Here is a 25,816-nt window from a genome sequence, read left to right as displayed (position 1 = left end):
CCGCAATGCCGTAACCAGTGTATCTCCTCACCACATCCTCAAGTTTGCCTTACTCAGACCAATTTCGAGAAAATCACATTACCCTCGGTCTACCAAACCTTTAAAGGACGTCTTTTCCAAGCAAAGATCGGAGATTTTTCCACCCCATCGCCCTTGGGACTGTCCAATTGATTTAATTCCGGGAAAACAGATTCCTCGTGGTAGGACTTATCTCTTATCTTTGCTAGAAACCCAGGCAATGTCATAATACATCTCCGAGAACTTAGCTCGAGGTTTCATCAGAAAATCATCTTCTGCTGCCGGAGCAGGGTTCTTTTTTGTTAAAAAGAAGGACGGATCTCTACGTCCCTGCATCGATTATCGGCAACTAAATAAAATTACCATAAAAAAACGTTATGCATTGCCCCATATTATGGACCTTTTTGATAGGATCAGCAGAGCACGAGTCTTCACCAAACTAGATCTTGGAGGGCCATATAATCTAGTGCGAATCCGTCAAGGAGACGAGTGGAAGACAGCATTCAACACGCGGGACGGACATTTCGAATATCTAGTTATGCCCTTCGGGCTTAGTAACGCTCCTGCTGTCTTACAATCCTTCGTTAATGAGATCTTCCAAGACCTTTTATATCACTCCGTCGTTGTCTACCTGGACGACATCTTGATTTTCTCCCGAGATATTACCTCCCATCGCCTTCACGTTAAGGAAGTTTTATCCCGGCTGCGAGCTAATCAACTCTTCTGCAAATTAGAGACGTGTATCTTTGAGGTTGATCAACTCCCTTTCCTTGGGTACATTGTTTCGGGCTCAGGACTACGCATGGATCCAAAAAAGGTATCTGCCATTACCAGTTGGCCTCTTCTCCAAGGCCATTCAAAGATTTGTTGGGTTCGCCAACTATTACAGGCAGTTTGTTAAGGGTTTCTCCTCCATTATTGCCCCAATAACCGCTCTGACTCGAAAATCATCCAATCCCAGAGACTGGCCTTCCGATGCCCTGAAGGCTTTTAACCTTCTAAAGCAAGCCTTTTCATCTGCTCCAGTCCTTTCCCAACCGGATCAATCAGAACCCTTTTTTCTGGAAGTTGATGCTTCCGCTATAGGTATTGGGGCAGTGCTTTTCCAGAAATCCAAACTTTGTGCACATCTCCCCTGCGGATTTTTCTCTAAAAGATTCTTGTCTCACGAGAAGAATTATGGCATTGGCGACAAGGAGCTGCTCGCAATCAAAGCAGCCCTAGAGGAGTGGCGACATCTCTTAGAAGGCTCTCGTCACCCAGTGACAGTTTTAACTGACCATAAGAACCTGCTTTATATCAGTGAAGCTCGGTGTCTCAACCCACGTCAAGCTCGATGGGCATCTTTCTTCTCACGTTTCAATCTCATCCTGACTTATCATCCTGGGTCCAAGAACATCCGAGCGGACGCCCTGTCTCGATCTTTAGACAATACTGACCTTTGCACTTCTCTGAAGCCTCTGCCTATTCTAACACCCACCAGGATTATCACGCTTACCAACATCTCTTCTAAGACACCCCCTAGGGGTTGTTCCTTTTTGGAGTTTAATCTACGAGCCAAAGCCCTACGGTGCGCACATTCCTCCAAATTGGCTGAGTGAAGAGAACCTACGAATTTATTCGTCGAAGATTTTGGTGGCCGGCTCTGCATTCTGATGTACGAAGATTTGTGGCCTCCTGTGCTACGTGTGCTCATTGTAAAAACCCCAGGTTGGCTCCACCAGGTCTCCTACAACCTCTTCCCACTCCAGACCTTCCTTGGCAAAGTATATCCATGGATTTCATCACTGATCTTCTCCCTAGCAATGGGTTCAACACCATTTGGGTCGTTGTTGACAGATTCTCTAAAATGGCCCACTTCGTACCTTTGCCTGCCCTACCATCTGCTTCTCAGTTGGCCCTTATCTTTGTTAAGGAGATATTTAGACTCCATGGCTGCCCTCGTGAAATTATTTCAGACCGCGGGGTGCAGTTTGTTTCTCAATTCTGGAGGGCTTTTTGTAAGACGCTTGGTTCCGACCTCAAGTATTCGTCCGGCTATCATCCACAAACTAATGGCCAAACGGAGCGGGTTAACCAGGACCTCAAAGTCTTTTTACGATGCTTCTCTTCAGACAACCAAACAGAATGGGCTAATCTCCTTTCTTGGGCAGAATTTTCTCACAATTTTCATCACCACGAGTCTTCCGGTGCTTCTCCATTTTTTGTCATTTATGGAACCCAACCCACCCTCCCAGATTTCTCCGGTCAGGTTCCGTCACCAGTTCCAGCTGTTGATGACTTAATACGGAACTTTTCCCAGATTTGGTCAACTACCAAAACCAAACTTCAAGAGACTTCTCAGCGCTATAAGCAAGTGGCGGACCGCCATCGGAGACTTATTCCTCTGTTACATGTTCACAACAAAGTGTGGTTGTCTACACGCAACCTCAAGTTGAGGGTACCTTTTCAAAAATTGGCTCCTCGTTATATCGGTCCCTTCTCCGTAACACATGTTATCAACTCGGTGACCTACAGACTCCGGTTACCTCCTTCCCTGAAGATCCACAATGTCTTTCATGTTTCTCTTCTCAAACCACTCGTACTTTCATTGTTTGCCTCATCATCCGCTTCCTGTGAGGACTACTAATGGTGAAGAATTTGAAGTGAGTCGCATCCTGGACTCCCGTGTCCTCCATGGACGACACCAATTCTTAGTTCATTGGAAGGGTTTCGGTCCAGAGGAGAGATCCTGGGTGGAAAAAGAAGATCTTCACGCCCCACGGCTATTAAAACAATTCCTTGAGCAAAGATCTATCCAACAAAGTAGGGGAGGAGGTACTGTCGGGCGCCGTCCCCGTGCTGTGTCCGTCGCACAGGGACGGACGCCTGCTACTGCTGCCGAGCTAGGCAACCGGGCGCACTTCCGGGTCGGCGGTCACGCGTTCCGTTGCAACGGAACGCTTCCCAGTAATTCCGGCGGTGGTGTTCAGCGTCACCATCTCCAATGATTGGCCTGCTTCTTGTATATAATGATTACTCTGGCACTTGGAGAGTGCCAGAGTATTAGGTCCCATCTATCTCCAGCGTTCCTGTGATATTCCTCCTGTGTACTACCCGGCTTGTTCTTGACTACCCCTATTCTGTGCTCCTTGTGAATTGACCTCGGCTTCGTTATTGACCATTCTCTCCTGCGCTCCTGATACCTGACCCGGCTAGCCCCTGACTACGAATTCGGATTCTCCCTGTGGCATATCCTGATTTCTCGGTTCTGACCTGGCCTGTCTGACACCGCTTCCATCCTATAGCTTCACTGGTTGCTCCCTCTGAGAACCGCGACCTGCGTGTCTCCCGCAGCAAAGACCATACTCCCTTGCGAAGACCTGGGACACGTTAGACTCCGCACCTCTTTGGTGAGTAGTGCTAAAACCAGTAAGCAGAATACCCTGAGTTTCGTGACCTAAGGAGTCCAGTGGTGGCAGCAGCTTAAGCCGCTTACTGGGTTAGAGGGCGCATTTTGATAACGAAAGGGAGTGTGGCAAAGTAAGCCCAGCTGCTTCCCAGCAGCAACAGACAGGGTGGCATAGGCGGTCCATCCTGTCACAAATAGGTCCAGCCAGGGAAGGAAGGGAGCATAAATGTGTATCGTGCGGCCTCATGTACTTCTTATGACACCCAGGTTTCCATTTTCTCAAAGCCATGATGGCTTTAACGGAAACAATCTTCCTTGACCGCTACTGCACCAATCCTGAATGAATTAGTGCCAAAGTGGGCCAAGTTCAAACCCAGTCTACTGACACATTGCTGAAAAATCGCCCTGAAATGAAATTTAGTCTAAGAGGAGCCATTGCAAATGCCTGTACCCTGTCCAAATCAGCCAAGCTAACCGGGCAAACCAGAGCATCATTTCTACGCAGCAATGTGATTCAAAGCCCTTTACAAAGCTTATTAGTTTTAGGATCTTACAAACAAAACTATTACAGTGAACAATATCATTCTTGGAAAGCAAAATCGTGCAATGCAAAAACCAGGGGAAGCCACTAATTCACTTACCTGGAAAGCACCTATAAAGGCCATAGAGAAAGCCAACTGAAACACGAACACCTCAAACATCAAACGCAATCTCGACAACAACCCCCCTCAGTCTCACCGGAAAATCCTTAGCAATAGTTCGCCTCCTGTCCTTTACCACCTGGATGAGCCTAGCCCAGCCTATTAAAGCTTTGTGGACCAAAAAATTCTTGGGGGTATAGTTACTAAACTGTGGTTTTGAGAAAATGGAGATGTTGCCTATAGCAGCCAATCAGATTCTAGTTATCATTTATTTAGTACATTCTACAAAATGACAGCTATAATCTGATTGGTTGCTATAGGCAACATCTGTTTTAAAAAACGCGGTTTAGTAAATCCAGAGCAGACACCATAGATTCCTTAGACTTACTAAATGAAAAACCATCAAACACTCTTCCCCCATCTTACCTCCGAGGCCACTCATGTTACACATACCATCCCAAGCCGACCACGTCTCCCTATTCTATATTGTTGACGGGGCCACTGCATGCCCAACCAGATCTTCTATGCCGGCTTGATAATCTGCCAAACATAAGCAGGACTGTCACGAATGCTGGGATTTGGAGATCCGGATCAGGACCCTTGGGCTTAGCTGGCTTAGTAGATGAGAAGGTGAAGCTAGGAGTATAGAGGAAGCTCCTGCTTATCTGGTTCTTAACCAGAAGAGTAACATGGCTACTGTGGGTACACTGGTGGCCTGAAACACTAAACTCAGAACTGGAGTCTGAACCAGAAACTCAGGAATGGAATCTGCAGCAGCAAACTTAGGACTGGAACCGGTCACGGGACACTCAGGGCTGAGACCTGAATGCAGGTGCCCAGACCTGGAACCCGCTACAAGAAACTCAAGCTGGAATGAACCACAGGAGACTTCGAACCGGCAGCCGGTGGAGCATCCAACAGGAGACAACCGTCAGTGAAGTGTGAGATGGATGCAGGAGGAGAATCCCATGGACAGTACCAGGCAACTGCTAACATGAGATACAGCAGTCAGGAAGAGAGCAGTTGCTAATGCTGGTAGAAGATACTGCAGATAGGAACAGGATCAGAGCCAGGAGACCTTTGCCAAAGGAATGAGAGTTGTCCTGGCAATGTGAAACCAGCAGTTCCTGGTTTAAGTAGGGTGCCCTGTGCACTGATAGACTGGCTTAAATATGTAACCGAAGTTGCTGGAGACTGGTTTGTCAGAGTGGTTCATATGATGCAATCCAAGATGGTCACGCCCATGAAGCAGAACAGCAGGTAGTGTTTGTGACACAGGACTCAAGATTGCCATAGGCAGCCAGAAAGGGCACGGATGCAGTGTCGGACTGGGGCATGAAGGGCCCACCTGGGGACTGCAACACTAGGGGCCCACCACAGGGGGTGTGGTCAGCCATCATAGAGGCGGGACCTGACACTAGAGTGGGAGTGGTCAGTCCACGAAGGACAGCTAGCACCTTAGTGTAGTGTATATAAAGCATACAGTGTGTGTATAAAGAATACACAGTCTTGACCTGCCCCTTAGATTGGGCAGAACAGTCACCAAAAATCAGGATTGTCCCACTAGACCAGGTTTGGCTAACCTGTGGTACTCCAGGTGTTGTGAAACTACAAGCCCCAGCATGCTTTGCCAATATATAGCAGCTTATTGCTGTAAGGGTATGCTGGGACTTGTAGTTTCACAACACCTGGAGTACCACAGGTTAGCCAAGCCTGCAGTTGACTCAGAACATTTGACAGACTGTCCTACCTGTTGTTGTCACTTTTACCACCTGTGGCTGCTGGTTTCTTTAGTTGTGGCTTGCCTGGATCCTGGAATGTTGAGGGCCCTATTTGGAAAAAATAATGGGTACATTTAGAAATGCCAACCATCCCTGCCATTAAATCAACAGCACCCACATTTAATAATTACGCCTCTCTCCAGCCTCAACATTAAAGTAATAGTGCTCACATTTGATAAATAAACCTATTACCCTCCCTCCAAACAGCCCCAGCATTTACATTTAATACATTCATTTCCCACGACCATTCCTAGCATTAAATAATTAATATTCACATTTAATAGATAGCCCTCCTCCCCACACTCAGCCCCACATTCAATTAATGACCCAAACCACCTCAGCATTATTTATTGTCTTGCATTCTATTTGGTTAATAGAATAAATCCCAGGCGCAGGTGCCAATATGTTATATGTAAGTAAGATGGACAATAATATTAATATTTGAGCAATAGAGTGCTAAAGCTGCTAGAACTTAATCTTGACACAAATAGTGGACATAAACCACAGCAAATAGTCATATATTAGCTTTGATTCCTCTACAGTGAGTTACACTAATGGAAGAAAATGTCACTGTAACACTCGTTGTAACACTCATTTTGGCCTGTACCAATTTGTGGTTCTGCTGTTTGGTGTGAAAAACGAACAGGAAATTTTCAATGATTTAACCTCTGACGACTATAAGAGATGTCTGGCTGGATGAGGGCTGAGCTACAGACATACACATCGTTTTGACACATTGTAACATTTAATTAATTACTATCTGAGACAATACATATGCAGACCTTATAATTAAACCAAATATATATTTAGGACACAGATTGGGGGGGTACTACGTTCAGATGCTGCTAAATTGGAAGCTACGACCTGCTGGCCTAGTCCAAACACCCAGAAACAACAGTTAGTATCGGTCGGATCGGCTGGGTGCTGCCGACACCTTGTACCGATCTATAGGGCTGCCATCAGAAATTGTGGGGCCCAGTACAAACGAAAGAGTCTGCATCCCCCCCCCATCCCAATGTATAGTGCGGGTATATTACATTACATACTCCATATTACGCCACACATAGTACCCCCAGATCATATTATGCTACACATAGTACCCCCAGATCATATTATGCTACACATAGTACCCCCAGATCATATTATGCCTCACAGTATTGCCCCCAATTCACATTATGCCACACATAGTACCCCCAGTTGATATCACGCCACACATAGTATCCTCAATACATATTATTTTTATTACATATAGATATGTGCATAGTGTAGGAACCCCCTGTGTGCTCACCTTCTAGTCAGCGCACCAGCTGAGACAGGAGCATCAGCTGTCAGCGCACTGTTACAGGCAGTCCCATGGGATGCCGGCATAAACTGCTCCACTACTCAGCGCGCCAGCAGAGACAGGAGCATCAGCTGTCAGCGCACTGTTACAGGCAGTCCCATGGGATGCCGGCATAAACTGCTCCACTACTCAGCGCGCCAGCAGAGACAGGAACATCAGCTGTCAGCGCACTGTTACAGGCAGTCCCATGGGATGCCGGCATAAACTGCTCCACTACTCAGCGCGCCAGCAGAGACAGGAACATCAGCTGTCGGCGCACTGTTACAGGCAGTCCCATGGGATGCCGGCATAAACTGCTCCACTACTCAGCGCGCCAGCAGAGACAGGAGCATCAGCTGTCGGCGCACTGTTACAGGCAGTCCCATGGGATGCCGGCATAAACTGCTCCACTACTCAGCGCGCCAACAGAGACAGGAACATCAGCACTGTTACAGGAAGTCCCACGGGATGAAGCTCATGTCATCGCGCGAGCTCCGCATTGGAAGGAACAGAGACAGATGCAGAGACACAAGCCAACCATCACACAAGAACCGCGCCGCCGGCTCTATCACAACTCGTTGCTGAAACTGGATTTGCTCTATGTGAGCCTCCTGTCCGTAAGCTCCGCCCTAACAGCGGAGGGGGCGGAGCTTCAATGAGGCCAGGGCTATCGGTGATTAGACCGGCTGCCCGGCAGGCCAGTCCGATGCTGCATGGATGGTCTTGAGGTGACACCGCTGGACCAGGTAAATGGGGCTAAGATCCCGATATGTTACAAGGGTATGATACAAACACATCATCAGGTGCAACAACATTGAACTTAGCCCAATCCAAACTGACTAGATACATCAGCAATAGTGTTGAGTCCCAGAGATATGTCTAGCTACAAAAACAATATTGAGGCACAAGCATTTGAGCACCAGATGTCTAAGCAATCTAAGCGCAGGCGGGGAGGAGGCCCTCTGATTATTAAATGGGCTGGACCACCCCCAAATGATCGCACCAGAAAATAATGCTCTCGTCACACAGACAATCCCCCCACAACTCAACAGCCACAATGATTGGAAACAACCCCCATGACAAACAAGGGGACATGGCACAGCGCACCACTCTCTATTCAAGTAAGCCTTCATTCCTGATCTTGCCCGAAAACCTAACAAACTGATTATTCAAAAACACAAACCAGCAGTAGTCCTATCAAGCCTTCTAAAAAAACAAGAAGAAAACATGCCCCATCGGGATAACACGACATGCAAAATTCAACATCCCCAGTAGGGATGGAACCTGTTGCAACATGACCTTGCTAACCACAGCAAATAAATCCAGCATGCCCCTCAATATGGCCACCTTGGCCTCCGGCAACATCCAGCCAACGTGTCATAATTCACCAAACTCACCCGAACCAAATATAAAGTTTCATCCAACCAATGCGCCACACAATGGTGGCCCGCACCAGCAACGAGGCACCAGTGAAGGAAGGAGCTAAAACACTCAAAAAAAGCATGACACCTGCACACCCCAGAGGCCAGCATTTATCCACACAAAACCAGTCATTCACCTTAAAACCCATATATTGAAAGGAATAGAGGTGTAGGGGAAGGAGACGGAAAACAGATTTCACATCTAGCTTCATCAGCAGTGTGCCAGACACATACTCTTGAACAAAAACCAAAGCCTCCTCAAATGACTGATACACCACATTGCAAAGGTCCCCAATCGTGTCATTCACTGACAACCCAGAAGGGTGGGGACACATGTTTAAGTAAACAAAACCTACCCGGTTCCTTTTTGAACACCACCCCCATTGGGGACAAAATCAAACCAGGTATGAGATGGGAAAGCACCACACATTCACCACAAGCTTACTTCCCAGGCCACCTTTTCTTGCATTATATGGGGCAACTCCCGGGCCGACTTTAAATTACAGGGAGAACCGCCTCAACAGTCCCATGAAAAGGCAGCCGGAACCCATGAAAAAACTGTCACATAAAAACAGCATCCGGACTATAGGGGACCAACCCAACCATTTAATAAACACACCGATACCACTGGCGAAAAAGCCTTAGCGGAATGCTCAGAGAGTGGTGGACTCTAGTATAATCCCTCCCTGTATGTCCCCTTCTCAATTGGAAGCGTCAGGAAGAGCCCCGGCCGAAATTCCAGGCTTTAAAGGAAAAGCACCACCCCGTGAACTGGAAGGACAAGCCAGGCCTTCCCAACCCCTGTCTGTGCCTAGAAGCCCGTCCCATCAGGCCAACCAGCAGGAGACTACGTAACATCCACCCACACCTCCACATCCTTGCATCCAAAAGCCATCACACTTAAGCTGTCCTGTTTCTTATGACAGGCCTCATCATACTGCCTCCACACAATGCCACTAGAGCACATGTACATCCCCTGGACCAAATATATGTATTCATATGCACCTCAGGTCTGATTTTCAAGTGGCATGCAGCAATCAGGTCACATAACTCCTAGATGCTTCTTCCCAATGCCATTCCTTTCCTATGCAGCCAAGAGTGCGGCCTTACCAGTGATGGAAAACATGTTCACATAATGCCCAGCGGGGATCCTGTCCCCCCCTTCACTCTATGTCCCACAGTACCACTGTAATAGCACAGCACACACCTCGTCACCTGTAAACAAATGTCCATCAGGAACGCTGTTTTAACACCACATCTAGACCGGCATGAAACCGCGGACCCAAGCACTGACTCCCGGCACCATAGCTGGGATTTAATTCCCCTTTGGTTTTTTTTTGTTTTTTTTTAAATGTCACTTAGGTCCGCTGTAATAGCACAATGCACAACATCTGCACCTGGATCAAACTGTGCACCCAACTACTCACCAACAACACTCACTCCCGGCCTCATAGTCGGGATTTCTTTTGTATTGTTTATTTAATTTTTTTGTTTATTGAATGTCCCTCAGGACCGCTGTATTCGCACAGCGCACAAATATCTTCACCCGCATCTCGCTCCAGAAGACATACCAGCCTGTTTTCCCCACAAACTGTCAGGAATCTCACTCTTTGAAGAAGAGCCAATTTTGTGGCTACACTGCTCAAGCCCAGACTCCAAGAAAGGCTCCAAGACACCAAGGGCTGCAGTAATGTGAACTGCACATCAAGGCCACCAAAGGCAACCGAGAATGGATGACTGAGTTGGGGCGGGTCAGTCCCAGCAGCAGAAACCACAGGGGACAAAATCGACAGCCAGCAACAATCCATAGGCTGTCGGCAAGTAGGGGCCAGTAAATTTTGAGGCAGCAGAACTAAAATGAACAGAGCGTAGCCAACTGGGTGAACGCAAAACCCATCCCAAATTGGTGCCCATCGGGAACCGAAGGGCACAGGAGTAACCCGAGCAGGGCTGTGAAAAATGGACAGTGAGGGGGAAGAGGCAGACAAACCCTATGTCAACATCAAAAAAACAGAATACAACATAATGACACACACAGAGAACAATACAACACAACAGCATATAAATACTTTAAGATACCAAGGAGGTGGGGAAACCCCAAATGGGGTGGAGGGCAGGAGCAGGTGAACCAGAGGGGGGTAATTTATGGCAACTGTAGCAGCAGGTCCCTGCATGGGGGGAGCTAAGAGTGCCCTGCTGCTGGTGGCAGCGGGTGCAGCAGTGGATGATAGCCATGTACCTGCTGTGGGAGGAATGGGGTGCATTGGCCTAGCTGACAAGCTGAGCAGCGCTTAGGCACTGTGTGCTCACTGTCTCTCTTGCTGGAAGAGTGGTGGAGGAGGGGGAAGGTTGCAGACGCCATCAGCGTGTTGAGCCCCAACAGCGAGAGGGCCCATGGAAGCCTCAATGAGGCCTCTTGGGAAGAAGAGGCTTGCGGCAATTGGTGGGGGTCAGTGGGTGGGTAAACAAGGTACAAAATAAAAGCAGGGGCAAATGCAGGATTTGTAGAGGGGGGTTTCCACGCTACGCCGCTGGTGGGTGTGAGCAGCATGCATGGGGGTGTGGCTATATTTTTAGACAGTGCTTGGCTGCTCTCCAATTCCTCCTATCCACATCATATACACAGACAATTCCATTATATACATGGGGCAAGCCACCTCGAGCATACAGTGCCCCATGCTGGGAGGGGTTTCCAGACACAAGGAAACTCCCCCTCTGCCTATGAAAAGCGTTACAATATGAAAGAATGGGGGCTCGTAGATAAATTGGCTGGGGGGGCGGTGAGGACGGAAGAAAAGATAGAGGAGGAAAAGACGTGAAAAAGATGGGGACATAGAAAAGAGCAGAAAAAAAAATGCAGAAGGAAAGTAAGGAAACAAGTATGAAAAGAAACAAGTAGGAGCCCGCAAACCACAAAAGGACAGAAAGTAAAATGAAACAATTGTAAAGCTGTGATACTCACCACCAGGATATTCAGCGGGCACCTATTATAAGAGAGGGAAACTAAACTAACCCCATCCTTATAAGCCTTCCCCAGCCTAGGCCAACCCCAAGCCACCCTGTAATATTAATTCTTGCCGGCTCACTTTTTCTTTATCTTTCACAACCTGGGTGCGTATATATATTGTCTGGGGCCAACTCCTGTCCTCTGTTATCCAGCATGATGTAAGTATGGTATATGTATAATAGAGGTTTGTGAATGTCAGTATTGCAGGGTTTACACGGCTGGTCTGAGGACCTGAGTCATGTGACACAAGATGGCGGGTTTGTGCATGGAATGTAAACAAAGTTTCAGCGAAACTGTTGCTTTTGCTCAGATACAGAGTAAAATGAAAGACAGGAAACTTGCCACTGTAATAATAGTCTGCTTTTCCAACTTTGTTTCAACTACAGTAAGAGAGAGTGTGACCGGCCCCTGGCCTCCAATCATAATTTGGACTTATCCCCTTAGAAATCAATAAGAAGTCATTGCATAAGACATAAAGATTTGATTGGGGAGTATGTATTTTCCCCTATGGAGTTCAGACCACTTGCCTGTAAGATTATTGAGCATACTGTGGCTGATAACAGAGAATTCGTTTTCAGTAAAATTACATTCAAAGTCTAAACTAACTGTAGTCAGATAATTGTTTGTTCATTCTGCAGGGTGATTTATCAACATTCATGTTTAGTAGCCTTTTAATATGTGCCTGGATTGGTTCAGTTTAGGAAAACTGAGGGATGGTCACATGACTTCAGGTATAAAGTTCAGTTCAGTTCAGTTCAGTTCCCCCCCCCCATATTATGTCTGAGCACACACCTAGGGACACCTATCTCTATAATAACCCCCACATATAGCAAAGGATCATTATAATATACTCTGTCCTGATATAACCTAGATGGAGTGATTAGCTCCTCATCAGGGTAACAGGAGACAGGTGTGGTGTATGAGCTGCATTATATGAGGAGACTGAGCAGGTTCTATGTAGCTGTGACTGCTGCTGACTGTGAGTAATTGGAGCATGGCTTTTATTATACATTTGTAGCTACACACATTCAGTGTCTAGTACTACTCTGCTTACATGAGGTTGATTGTGGACAAGTGAGTATGTGTGTGGCTATTTCACATGACTATTCTGCAGGAAATGGCTGGGTCTATGTGGGGAATGGACTGTATGACCTGCAGGGACTGTGGCTGGGTCTGTGTGGGGGAATGGACTGGATGACTGACCTGCAGGGAGTGTGGCTGGGTCTGTGTAGGGGGATGGACTGGATGACTGATCCTCAGGGACTGTGTAGGGGAATGGACTGGATGACTGATCCTCAGGGACTGTGGCTGGGACTGTGTAGGGGAATGGACTGGATGACTGATCCTCAGGGACTGTGTAGGGGAATGGACTGGATGACTGACCTGCAGGGACTGTGGCTGGGTCTGTGTGGGGGGATGGACTGGATGACTGACCTGCAGGGAGTGTGGCTGGGTCTGTGTAGGGGGATGGACTGGATGACTGACCTGCAGGGAGTGTGGCTGGGTCTGTGTAGGGGGATGGACTGGATGACTGATCCTCAGGGACTGTGGCTGGGACTGTGTAGGGGAATGGACTGGATGACTGATCCTCAGGGACTGTGGCTGGGTCTGTGTAGGGGGATGGACTGGATGACTGATCCTCAGGGACTGTGGCTGGGTCTGTGTAGGGGGATGGACTGGATGACTGATCCTCAGGGACTGTGGCTGGGACTGTGTAGGGGAATGGACTGGATGACTGATCCTCAGGGACTGTGTAGGGGAATGGACTGGATGACTGACCTGCAGGGACTGTGGCTGGGTCTGTGTGGGGGGATGGACTGGATGACTGACCTGCAGGGAGTGTGGCTGGGTCTGTGTAGGGGGATGGACTGGATGACTGACCTGCAGGGAGTGTGGCTGGGTCTGTGTAGGGGGATGGACTGGATGACTGATCCTCAGGGACTGTGGCTGGGACTGTGTAGGGGAATGGACTGGATGACTGATCCTCAGGGACTGTGGCTGGGACTGTGTAGGGGAATGGACTGGATGACTGACCTGCTGGGTTTGTGTGGGGGAATGGACTGGATGACTGATCCTCAGGGACTGTGGCTGGGACTGTGTAGGGGAATGGACTGGATGACTGACCTGCAGGGAGTGTGGCTAGGTCTGTGTAGGGGGATGGACTGGATGACTGACCTGCAGGGAGTGTGGCTAGGTCTGTGTAGGGGGATGGACTGGATGCAGGGAGTGTGGCTAGGTCTGTGTAGGGGGATGGACTGGATGCAGGGAGTGTGGCTAGGTCTGTGTAGGGGGATGGACTGGATGCAGGGAGTGTGGCTAGGTCTGTGTAGGGGGATGGACTGGATGCAGGGAGTGTGGCTAGGTCTGTGTAGGGGGATGGACTGGATGCAGGGAGTGTGGCTAGGTCTGTGTAGGGGGATGGACTGGATGCAGGAAGTGTGGCTGGGACTGTGTAGGGGGATGGACTGGATGACTGATCCTCAGGGAGTGTGGCTGGGACTGTGTAGGGGAATGGACTGGATGACTGATCCTCAAGGACTGTGTAGGGGAATGGATTAGATGACTGACCCGCAGGGAGTATGGCGGGGGTGGACTGGATATGGGACTTATACTGCCCTTTAGAATATAAAATGCTAAGTATGCCTCTGTCAGTTTGGAAGATTTCCTGGATGGATTGTAATCCGCTTGTAGATCACTTCTTGTCTGGTTTGTTTTCAGGCTTAGCGCTGCCGTAGTATAGCCCATTATGAATGTAGTGACAGAACACTGTGCAATCGATGTCTGATTGTGGTACTCGCAATAAAAATGTGACACACAACATCTGATTGATTAAGAACACTTTCTGACATTGATCATCCTTCCATCGTATATCCTGGATATCCACATATGATGGCAAGACAGAATTGTCCCCTAGTCTGTGTTTATTTTTGTATCCAATTCTTGGATTCATAGGGCCTGAGTCATTAAGGAGAGCAAACCATAAAAAAGGAGTAACATTTGCACCTGGGCAAAACCATGTTGCATGGGAGGGAGAGGTAAATTTAAAATGTGGGGACAGATTTATATTTGGGGTAGGACATGTCCTAGATCAACTTTAAATTTCAGTGAAATATAAAGCTAGCAAATGTTTGTGTGCTAGATGAAACAAACAGACAGTATTTAACTTAAGTGCAAAATAATAAACTAATTTGCACCCCTTGTATTGTAACATGGTTTGTCCCAGAGAACAGTTATTCCTTTTTTGCCTTAATGACTCGGGCCCATAGTGTCTGTCTCCCCCCCTCCTTGTTCCAGAAACCTATATATTTTTTTTTCTTCTAATATCTGTACTGCTGCCCATTAATATGTCTCCATCATATCCCCTTGATCTTCATCTACACTCGACATGTCCATCAGGTTTCTTCTATCATATTTTCTCTTTGATCTTCTCTAATGTCTCGGTAGTAACCTGTGATCCTTTGTCCTCACCTACAGTTCTGCGATGGCGCCTGAGACTCAGGATGGTCGTCCTGCTTGGAATTGGACAGTCACGGAGACACACACCCTACTGGACCTAATCAGGGACACGGGGTTCATTTCTGCACTGGCCCGGAAAGGATTCCAGAACTGGGATGTGTTTGAGAGGCTGTGTGTGTTACTGCAACGCTGTAGTATCCGGGTCAGGTGAGGAGTTCTGAGGAGATGTGTACTGTTCCCAAATCAAAAGCAGAGATGTCTGTCTTCAGCCAGTGTTTCCTCTGGATCTGGGGGACCAAACTGCTGCAATTTGCAGGGCAACTGTGTGTTTTATTTTCTGGGAAATAACTGCCTACTTTATACATTGAGCTACAATGCCCCCCTCTCCACCCCCTCCCAATTCATCTGTCTGCCCATCCCCTCTCTCCTTCTGCAGTGTAATGATTTACTAAGGTGTAAAACTGTGCCGCCCTCTGGCTGGACTCAAAACTCTACATAAGGCCCTAAGTGAATAAGGTTAGGGAAAGGTATAAATGGCAGAGTTTAGAAGCCTCCAGCATGTGACTGGTCATCGGGACACTAACACTCATGGGGCACTGGGGGTTCTAACTGCAGAAAACCAAATTCTCACATCATCCCCTGTCTTGACGCATCTCATGAAGATGTCTGCTTTACATACGGCTCCCCTGAAGTCTTCATGGTGTACAGATTGTTGGTCTGAACTGTTTATTTTCAGAAGTAACTCCTTGTCATGTCTCTCCAGTTCGGTGGATGTCAAAACTCACTGGCAGGCTCTAAAAGTAAAATTCTGGAGCCTGAAGCGATTGGCAGACATGAGTCTGGTTCGGGTATCTGGAATTACGGCTGACTTCCCATTCTATGAAGAAATGGCGCAGTTGCTCACCCCTCAGAGTGATGGAGGAAGCTGTAAAAGGGAGGCTGACAGTTCTGGTGAGTGTGCGCTCTGCTAGGAATGTAACGGAGGCTCTGGTGAGTGTGCGCTCTGCTAGGAATGTAACTGAGGCTCTGGTGAGTGTGTAACTGAAGCTATGGAGAGTGCCTACGTAGTGGTGTGACACTCTGTGCCTACTCTCTTTATGCAATATGAAGTACTGGAAGGAGATGCAGCACATCTACACTACTTGGTTCAGTGTTATGATGCAGCTCAGCTGCCCTGTTCTGTACATAAAGGACAGTCTATGTTTAGCTGGTGCCTAAAAGTGCTGCAGCTTCCTCCCAGGACACATGATTTCTTGCTCTATCCTTCTGCTGGAACCAGGTCCTCAATCAGTCAGGGCTGCCTGGTTCTGGCGATCATTTACAGCTTCCTGCTTCTGTCCTCTCTCAACCTGCCCCTACATTCTACTTCTTTCCCACTCAAGCCTTCCCTCTGCCTTGACCACTGTGCCTCACCTGATCCTCCAGGCTCTCCTCTGCTGAGGCCATCACTCAGTTGGGGCCTAGGGTGTGGTGTAGCTTATGCAGGTAGTTATTGTACAACTTCACATCACTCGTGACTGGAGCTGTGATCTACCAAAGTGCCTCTTATAATGGTCACTACTTTGTTGCAGGCCAGGAAAGTCCAGTTTTGCCTTCCTCCTCCTCGTTGGACTCTGGCCTTGGCTCAGAACATGAGGACCAAACTGCTTCTTCAAGTCACCAGGAGGCAGAGGAGCAGCAAGAGCAGGATGTGGCTGACCCAGGGCCAGACATTCAGAGGGAGGCTCCCGGTGGAGGTTTGTGGGGGTGTCATGTGGGTTTTCTTTAAGAACAATGGTGTTCATATGGGCGCGATGATTTGTATTAATACAAATCGAATATGTATTCCTTAGTCTTGGTATAAAGCGCTATAAACTTGTCTCGTCCCACTCCTATTAAGCTTGTTGCCCCGTGTAAAGTATATGGTAGGGGAATGAACCCCATTTTTCAGAGAAACATTAGATCTGTTCAAGCCGCAGTCATGTAATCATTGGTCTATATGGGGAGCTGGGGAGCGTGGTGGAATGCTGACGCACAGCCATATTTGTGCTTTGGTTACAAGTGACTTACTCTTGGTCATTGATGTTCCACTGCCAACAAGATAACCCCCTCCCATATACAACACACATCTTTGTTCTGTTATTTCACCATGATTGTTATGGTAACGTGGATCCTCCATTGTCTTGGAGCATCTTACAGGAAGGTTCATGTTTTGTATGAAGAGTATAATATGTCTTCTCCTAAACACCCCCAGCTCTGCAGGTAGGTCCAGGAGAGATCGCCAGTCTCTGCACACAGAGGTTGACTGTTCTGCTGCACAATGTGACACAGCAAATTCTGGCCTTAATGGACAGGCTGGTCGGAAGCCTAGATCGTCTGTCTGTATTAGAGGAGCAGCTCTCCATCCAGCTGGGATACATGTGCTCCATCGCCTTGCAGATGAACAGCCGGCTCCACAATGTTTCATCAGAACAGCACCGCTCTCAGGAAACGGCAGGAACTACGGAGCCTCCTTCCTCTAGCACGGGATGGCGGAGGTCCCGCGTCATGCGCCGTGGACTGAGACGGTCGGCCAGATACCACCCTTGAGTGAGAAAACAGATTAGACTTATAGTTTATTATCTTAGAAAAAGTTGAGAATCCCGGGCAGTTTAGTTATACCTGGGATGGCGGAGGTCCCGCGTCATGCGCCGTGGACTGAGACGGTCGGCCAGATACCACCCGTGAGTGAGAAAACAGATTAGACTTATAGTTAATTATCTTAGAAAAAGTTGAGAATCCCGGGCAGTTTAGTTATACCTGGGATTGTGGGGAAGGATAAGTGCAGTGTTTCCGGTGGACTGAGGCCTGTCTGCATGCAGAATGATCGGCCATTGGCTGCTGGTTCCAAGCTCTTTATTGTTCTGTATGTCCAGTGTTTGTGTTTATAAACGTTTCCTTGTTTAATAAAAGTTTGATGTACCTATGGACTCGTCTGGTACTGTGTGGGGAATGGAGTCTGTCACAGCTTAAGGGCCATGTACAAGCTGTACCACCAGTTACCAACAGCACCAGGTCTGCACACTGTGGGGAATTAGGTTCACACCTAGGCAGGTATACCAGAGTATTTATTTGAGGGTTATACAATGCATCTACATCGCCTATAAAGGCAGCAACACACAAAAGCATATAAAACCTCTGTATATGTTCTTCACTATAGATACAGATAATAGTACAAACGATCTACGCAGGGATTGTTTACACTCTTTGGAGAACTCTGTTTGTGTTGGAGAACCGTGTGTGTGTGTGTGTGTGTGTGTGTGTGTGTCAACTGGGCCGTCAAGTCAGGCTGAGAGGGAAATATCACCATTTATTTATATAGAGCCATTAATTCCGCAGCGCTGTACAGAGAACTCGCTCACATCAGTCCCTGCCCCATTGGCGCTTACAGTCTAAATTCCCTAACACACACACACGTTAATTTTGATAGCAGCCAATTAACCTACCAGTATGTTCGTGGGAGGAAACCAGAGCACCTGGAGGAAACCCATGCAAACACAGAGAGAACATACAAACTCCTCACAGATAAAGCCATGGTTGGGAATTTAACTAATGACCCCAGTGCTGAGAGGCAGAAGTGCTAACCACTGAGCCACTGTGCTGACCACCCAGAATGATGGTTATTTCAGCCGTGTCTGAGACTTTATGGAAAAAAAAAAGCCTGTTGTGCATGTGTGTCCTATACCCCTCCGCCCCTCCACCCCCCTTTCCTTAAAAACAAAACTACTCTTCTGGGGGTAAATATTCTGCTTGAATTTAATAAAAAAAATGTTCATGATGAAAATAATAAAAGTTGGTAATATAACCCCTTACTGTATAAGGCAAAACAGGGGCAAAAATAGCTGCATTGCCAGCTGAACTGCGCGGTGTACTCTGAAGTGCGGCTTCTTGTCGTGATCGTGATACTTTCTTTATATCTTACTTTTGATATTGTTGTACAGGACCAAGTATTTAGGGCTCTGGATTTACAGGGTGTATCAGTTCCGCTTTACATACCTTGATTGTAAATGTTTCTTGTTGGCTTGGTAAATATAAAATTGACTTGGGGGTCAGCGGTGTCCGGTGGGATATTCAGGAAATGAGCAGCGCCTTGGGGTCACTAGTGGGGAAATGAACAAAGTCCCTCGCTTGGTTAGAGAGGGATGACACAGAATGTGAATCTATTATCTGGATATCTTACAGCACAATGATCTCTAGTGTGACTGAGAAGTATGTACGTAGGAGGGAGAGCTTTTACCGATGCACCAGACCTGTATGTAACATCGGCCGGATCCTCTAAACTATGAGAAGCAGACCGGGGTGAGCAGGTTTATGGGACATGTATTGTGGTCTCACCGAGGGTCCATTGTGTTCTGTCAGCTTTATTTAGAAGCAGGAAATTGTATGTGTTGAAAACTTTACAACACAAAAACAATTTCTTTAAACAGTAGTGATCTCCTCCGTTACTCCCTCGCCCCATGGTGCACTCTGTGTGTAAAGTAACAACATAACCCTGTTAATCGCTCTCCCAATGACACAAACTAGGGACTGAAGCCAGGAATGTAGTAGGTTCCCCTTATTACAACATCATTTGGCGCAAGTGCGCAATTGTTCTCTTAGTGACAGACAGAAAAAGGTTTCTTGTCTATGACCAAACTCCCCTAAAATGAGTTATGGTTATATTAAGTGTAATGCATTCATAATCTCATTATACTAATATTGTGCTCTAATTAACTTCATTTATGCCGATAGGCTAGTTAAGGGAATTTCCTGCTATGCCATTATTATTTATTGCCCATACCCCATATGCTATTTGTTTGTATTAAGCATGTGAATAAAGGATGCAGATCCCTTCACCTAGATCCGCCGGGTCCTGACGAAGAGCTGCACCGGGTTGTGGTATCTGTTCCTCATACTGCAGGATCCTGTGCTGAGATGGGGAGGCTGGTACTGCCACCTCTGTGTGACCGATTTTTTTTATTTTTATAACCGAAGCTAAGTAAAACATTTTCCTTACATATCTTTGGCATAGTGTGTGTCTTTCTCTATAGATCTTACTGCCATGTGACTTTACAACCAGCTACAGTAGAAACAACCAATAGTTCCACCCTGGGGGAGGGGATCATTAGTGTCAGGACCAGAGGAAGGCTGACTAATAGTAAGTATGTGCGGGGGGTGTTCAGTAAAGGGGTGGACTTTGAGAGATGGCGCCAATCTACTACAACAACTATGCGCTGTATTGATGCACTTTTTATGTTGTAATGTCCTATTTTCAACCTGATTTTCACACTTACATGAGCCCTTTCCACATTGTACCCCCAGATCTTGGGGGACACTGAATGGGAGGGGGCTGCTCTGTCATCTAACAACCACACACTCCAGTTATCTCATAGTGATTTAGCAGAATACCTATTACTACTTATAGCCCTTAAACTGGATTCATTTTGAACTAACTAAATTCTAAACTACTTCTGGCAATTCTGTTCCAGCAGTTGAATTCTTTCATGAATTCCATTCCAATCCAACCCTCCTCCAGCTCTTTGCTGGAAAAAATAATTCCCTGCATTGACTCTGACATATATGTTACTGTTAAAGTTCAGCTAAATAGAATGTTGTTAGTAGAAGTCTGGGAGTCACTCCAGATAACGCCACATCCCACATCCCTCCACTGTAAGTGACTAGTCGTTGAGGGGTGGATAGAGTGTAACAATAGTCCATACTTGCCAACTCTCCCTGAATGTCAGGGAGACTCCCTGAAATAGGGGTGATCTCCCTCACTCCCTGAAGAGTCTGGCATTCTCCCTGATGCTGAGCCAGTACAAGACGGGGTTGGCTTCACCATCTGTGGCATGATGACACAGTGCAGAAATTGTGTCCTATGTCCATGTATTGATGCCTATGGAGGTGGCCATTTTCATGGAGACCAAGAATTAATCCAAGACTGACAGGTAAGACAACTTGACTTCAGTAATGCAGACAGAAATGTAAAAGACAATTCAGTCTCTAGAGATTCATTAGCTGCTTTTCTTTAACGCATAGTTGCCCTCCTCTCCCGGAATGTCTGGGAGACTCCCGCTTTTCTCGGAGACCTCCCGGTTCTAGCCTCCACCATAGATAAGTGGTGGGGGGGGCTTAATGACGCAAATATCGCGTCATCTTAGCCCCAAAATTGTGACAATCGTTTAGGGGTGGTGCCAAAATGATGCAATTCATCAAGTCCCGCCCCAGCTAACCCACCTCCCCCAGGATCTCCCTGAAGCCAAAGAGGAAAAGTTGTCAAGTATGGTATATTCCCGGTGTATATAGAAAGGATGGACTGATCACACACCCATGTTCTGTCATAGATGACATACAACCAGGAGACCAGCGGAGGGCAGATATGACCACAGTTGCTGGAAGCTCCAGGGGAACCTCCCGAGGGCTGATGTGGCTCTAACCAGAGGGCCCAGATAAGAACCAGAGCTAGATTCAGGGGGCACTCTATTTGGGCTCTTCACAACCAGGAGCCCCGGCATGACCAATGGAGGCTGCAAGACGTGATATAGATTTCAGTTTGGCAGGTTACACTTGGTAGATTGTCAGCACACATACCGGTATCTTCTGACCACTTGTATGGATCATCCCATCCATAAAGTACCCACTAAACTTGAAATATAAGATGCTTTATACTAAAGAGCGTCTAATAATGTTTACTCTCAGCTAAAGTTCTGGTCATGAAGGATTTGATCTTAATGTATGTTATCATTATAATAATTTTATTCATTTACGATGCCACAGAAGCTGCACATACAACAAAATATACCATATAACAACAAAATACAGATACGTAAGAGGCAAGAGAAACACTAGAATCAGTCAAAATCAATACGAGACAATAGAGCAAACAACTCCATGAGGAGACATACGTAGAACAAAGCAGATCGAGAGGGCCAAGCTCAGGAGAGTGAACATGGAAGGGAAGTGACTAGATGAAGGGATAACTAGGTGGAGCATGCAGAGGGAGCTGCTTAGGATGGGGCAGAAAAGCAAATGGAGAGAATAGGAGGGAAAGAGTGGCAGACGGAGTGTGAGGATACAAGGGGATTAGACTGGAGCGGGGTTAGTAAGCAAGAAAAGGTTGTGAGTGATTTTATATATTGAAATTATAATGAGAAGTAATTTTTAAGGTTATAATTTATATTATACGGTCACCTTGTATGTTACTGGCTGTGCTGCTATATGTTCCATAAGTATTTGAAGACCTCCTGCCAGGCTCCAAATCATCACTTATGTTTGTGATATCAAATATAACATCATCACCTGTCTGATATCCATCCTCCTGATTTAATCCCCTTTCACACTGTCCATATATTTCATCTGATGAAAAATTCTTTATTGTCAGACTCCTCACTAGTCCTGTCTGGGTCTATGTTACATGTTACTGCATACATGTTACATGTACATGTAACGTTACTGCATGGGGGTGTTTGCACTGTTAGCCGTGGTCTAGTTTAAAGGACCATTTTGTGTTATATGTGTGCATCCTATATAGAGGATGTTCTTAGCTCCCCACGGAGCTCAGAGCTGGTCACACACTGCAAGATTGCTGGTGATATTGGGGAATCGGCCCAATACCATAGTGCTAGGGTTGTAAAATGAGTGTAAAGCGCAATAATAATCTGTTTGAAACTGACTAATTATGTTATATTTCACAAGAGGATCACTATCTACATGTGGGCATGGTCATCATATTACTGACCTATGTGGCCAGATTACAACGTGAGCCTGATTTAGCCTCTCTTGCTCTTTGGACACTATTGCTGATTACACCACACAGGACCAGTAAACGTAGCTCAGTCTTCAGTAGAGCTGGGTACACACTACAGAGTCAATCCAGCGATAACCGACCGGTCGGGCCATTATTGCATTAGTGTGTATACTTAACAATGAACAATAGTCATTTTATTGATCAGCAGATGTATAACTCTCGCTCAATTCTGCAGTGTGTGTGCACTACGATCAGGATATCCATAGAGGTTACAGAGTTATGCTCTTTTCAGCTGCCGGTTATGACAGATGAAGAGCACAGATCTGAAGGTAAATCTGTAGAACGTGTATAATGTGTACACATGAAGCAGAATTCTGATCGCAACTTTTTTTTTTTTCCAGCCGTTGGTACAATCGTTGTAGATAACACATTGGTCGGACAATTGTGTAGCGTGTACCCAGCTTTACCCCATCACTGTCAGTGTAATAACCAAGGTAGAGTGGTCTAAGTGTATTTATAACCGTGTTCCACCTCTCGTGTCACCAAACATCAGGCGGCAGCCGGGATATACATAGATATGTTGGGAGACAAACATACAAGGGGTCGTATAATGGTCATTGTGAGAACAGACAAAGCTTAGTGCTGGATGACATCACAAAGGACAGATACAGTCCAGTATTGGGTGACATCACAGGAAGTGATGATGTAAAGAGCAGCGTCAGGTGACCTCACAGGAAGTGATGATGTAAGGAGCAGTGTCAGGTGACCTCACAGGAAGTGATGATGTAAGGAGCAGTGTCGGGTGACCTCACAGGAAGTGATGATGTAAGGAGCAGTGTCAGGTGACCTCACAGGAAGTGATGATGTAAGGAGCAGTGTCAGGTGACCTCACAGGAAGTGATGTAAGGAGCAGTGTCAGGTGACCTCACAGGAAGTGATGATGTAAGGAGCAGTGTCAGGTGACCTCACAGGAAGTAATGATGTAAGGAGCAGTGTCAGGTGACCTCACAGGAAGTGATGATGTAAGGAGCAGTGTCTGGTGACCTCACAGGAAGTGATGATGTAAGGAGCAGTGTCTGGTGACCTCACAGGAAGTGATGATGTAAGGAGCAGTGTCTGGTGACCTCACAGGAAGTGATGATGTAAGGAGCAGTGTCAGGTGACCTCACAGGAAGTGATGATGTAAGGAGCAGTGTCAGGTGACCTCACAGGAAGTGATGATGTAAGGAGCAGTGTCTGGTGACCTCACAGGAAGTGATGTAAGGAGCAGTGTCGGGTGACCTCACAGGAAGTGATGATGTAAGGAGCAGTGTCAGATGACCTCACAGGAAGTGATGATGTAAGGAGCAGTGTCGGGTGACCTCACAGGAAGTGATGATGTAAGGAGCAGTGTCAGGTGACCTCACAGGAAGTGATGATGTAAGGAGCAGTGTCGGGTGACCTCACAGGAAGTGATGATGTAAGGAGCAGTGTCAGGTGACCTCCCAGGAAGTGATGATGTAAGGAGCAGTGTCAGGTGACCTCACAGGAAGTGATGATGTAAGGAGCAGTGTCAGTAACAGATAAAGGCCAGCACAGGAAGTGATGTAAGGAGCAGTGTCAGGTGACCTCACAGGAAGTGATGATGTAAGGAGCAGTGTCAGGTGACCTCACAGGAAGTGATGATGTAAGGAGCAGTGTCTGGTGACCTCACAGGAAGTGATGATGTAAGGAGCAGTGTCAGGTGACCTCACAGGAAGTGATGATGTAAGGAGCAGTGTCAGGTGACCTCACAGGAAGTGATGATGTAAGGAGCAGTGTCTGGTGACCTCACAGGAAGTGATGATGTAAGGAGCAGTGTCAGGTGACCTCACAGGAAGTGATGATGTAAGGAGCAGTGTCTGGTGACCTCACAGGAAGTGATGATGTAAGGAGCAGTGTCAGGTGACCTCACAGGAAGTGAAGATGTAAGGAGCAGTGTCAGGTGACCTCACAGGAAGTGATGATGTAAGGAGCAGTGTCAGGTGACCTCACAGGAAGTAATGATGTAAGGAGCAGTGTCAGGTGACCTCACAGGAAGTGATGATGTAAGGAGCAGTGTCTGGTGACCTCACAGGAAGTGATGATGTAAGGAGCAGTGTCTGGTGACCTCACAGGAAGTGATGATGTAAGGAGCAGTGTCAGGTGACCTCACAGGAAGTGATGATGTAAGGAGCAGTGTCAGGTGACCTCACAGGAAGTGATGATGTAAGGAGCAGTGTCGGGTGACCTCACAGGAAGTGATGATGTAAGGAGCAGTGTCAGGTGACCTCACAGGAAGTGAAGATGTAAGGAGCAGTGTCAGGTGACCTCACAGGAAGTGATGATGTAAGGAGCAGTGTCAGGTGACCTCACAGGAAGTGATGATGTAAGGAGCAGTGTCGGGTGACCTCACAGGAAGTGATGATGTAAGGAGCAGTGTCAGATGACCTCACAGGAAGTGATGATGTAAGGAGCAGTGTCGGGTGACCTCACAGGAAGTGATGATGTAAGGAGCAGTGTCGGGTGACCTCACAGGAAGTGATGATGTAAGGAGCAGTGTCGGGTGACCTCACAGGAAGTGATGATGTAAGGAGCAGTGTCAGGTGACCTCACAGGAAGTGATGATGTAAGGAGCAGTGTCAGGTGACCTCACAGGAAGTGATGATGTAAGGAGCAGTGTCAGGTGACATCACAGGAAGTGATGTAAGGAGCAGTGTCGGGTGACCTCACAGGAAGTGATGATGTAAGGAGCAGTGTCGGGTGACCTCACAGGAAGTGATGATGTAAGGAGCAGTGTCAGGTGACCTCACAGGAAGTGATGATGTAAGGAGCAGTGTCAGGTGACCTCACAGGAAGTGATAATGTAAGGAGCAGTGTCAGGTGACCTCACAGGAAGTGATGATGTAAGGAGCAGTGTCAGGTGACCTAACAGGAAGTGATGATGTAAGGAGCAGTGTCAGTAACAGATAAAGGCCAGCACAGGAAGTGATGATGTAAGGAGCAGTGTCAGTAACAGATAAAGGCCAGCACAGGAAG

At 47.1% G+C, this 25,816-nt stretch overlaps 1 protein-coding gene across 3 annotated transcripts in view; it reads left to right on the top strand.

Annotated features, from left to right (window-relative positions):
- Nucleotides 1-17,684, top strand: part of LOC142110369 (uncharacterized) — a 38,169-nt gene extending 20,485 nt beyond the window's left edge. Inside the window, exons 1-5 of one of the 3 annotated variants that reach the window (XM_075193764.1) lie at nt 12,357-12,559; nt 15,055-15,243; nt 15,800-15,987; nt 16,608-16,772; nt 17,270-17,684. In XM_075193764.1, coding sequence (XP_075049865.1) covers nt 15,062-15,243; nt 15,800-15,987; nt 16,608-16,772; nt 17,270-17,604 — 870 coding nt within the window. In that variant the 5' untranslated portion in view covers nt 12,357-12,559; nt 15,055-15,061 and the 3' untranslated portion in view covers nt 17,605-17,684. Of the gene's footprint in view, nt 1-12,356; nt 12,560-12,607; nt 12,655-15,054; nt 15,244-15,799; nt 15,988-16,607; nt 16,773-17,269 lie in introns of those variants that run through there. The other 2 variants (XM_075193762.1, XM_075193763.1) reach the window with 2 other exon arrangements.
- Nucleotides 17,685-25,816: the final 8,132 nt, after the last annotated feature.

The sequence above is a fragment of the Mixophyes fleayi genome, chromosome 1 (assembly GCF_038048845.1).
Source record: "Mixophyes fleayi isolate aMixFle1 chromosome 1, aMixFle1.hap1, whole genome shotgun sequence".
Lineage (NCBI taxonomy): Eukaryota > Metazoa > Chordata > Amphibia > Anura > Limnodynastidae > Mixophyes > Mixophyes fleayi.
This window is presented reverse-complemented; position numbering and strand designations above follow the sequence as displayed.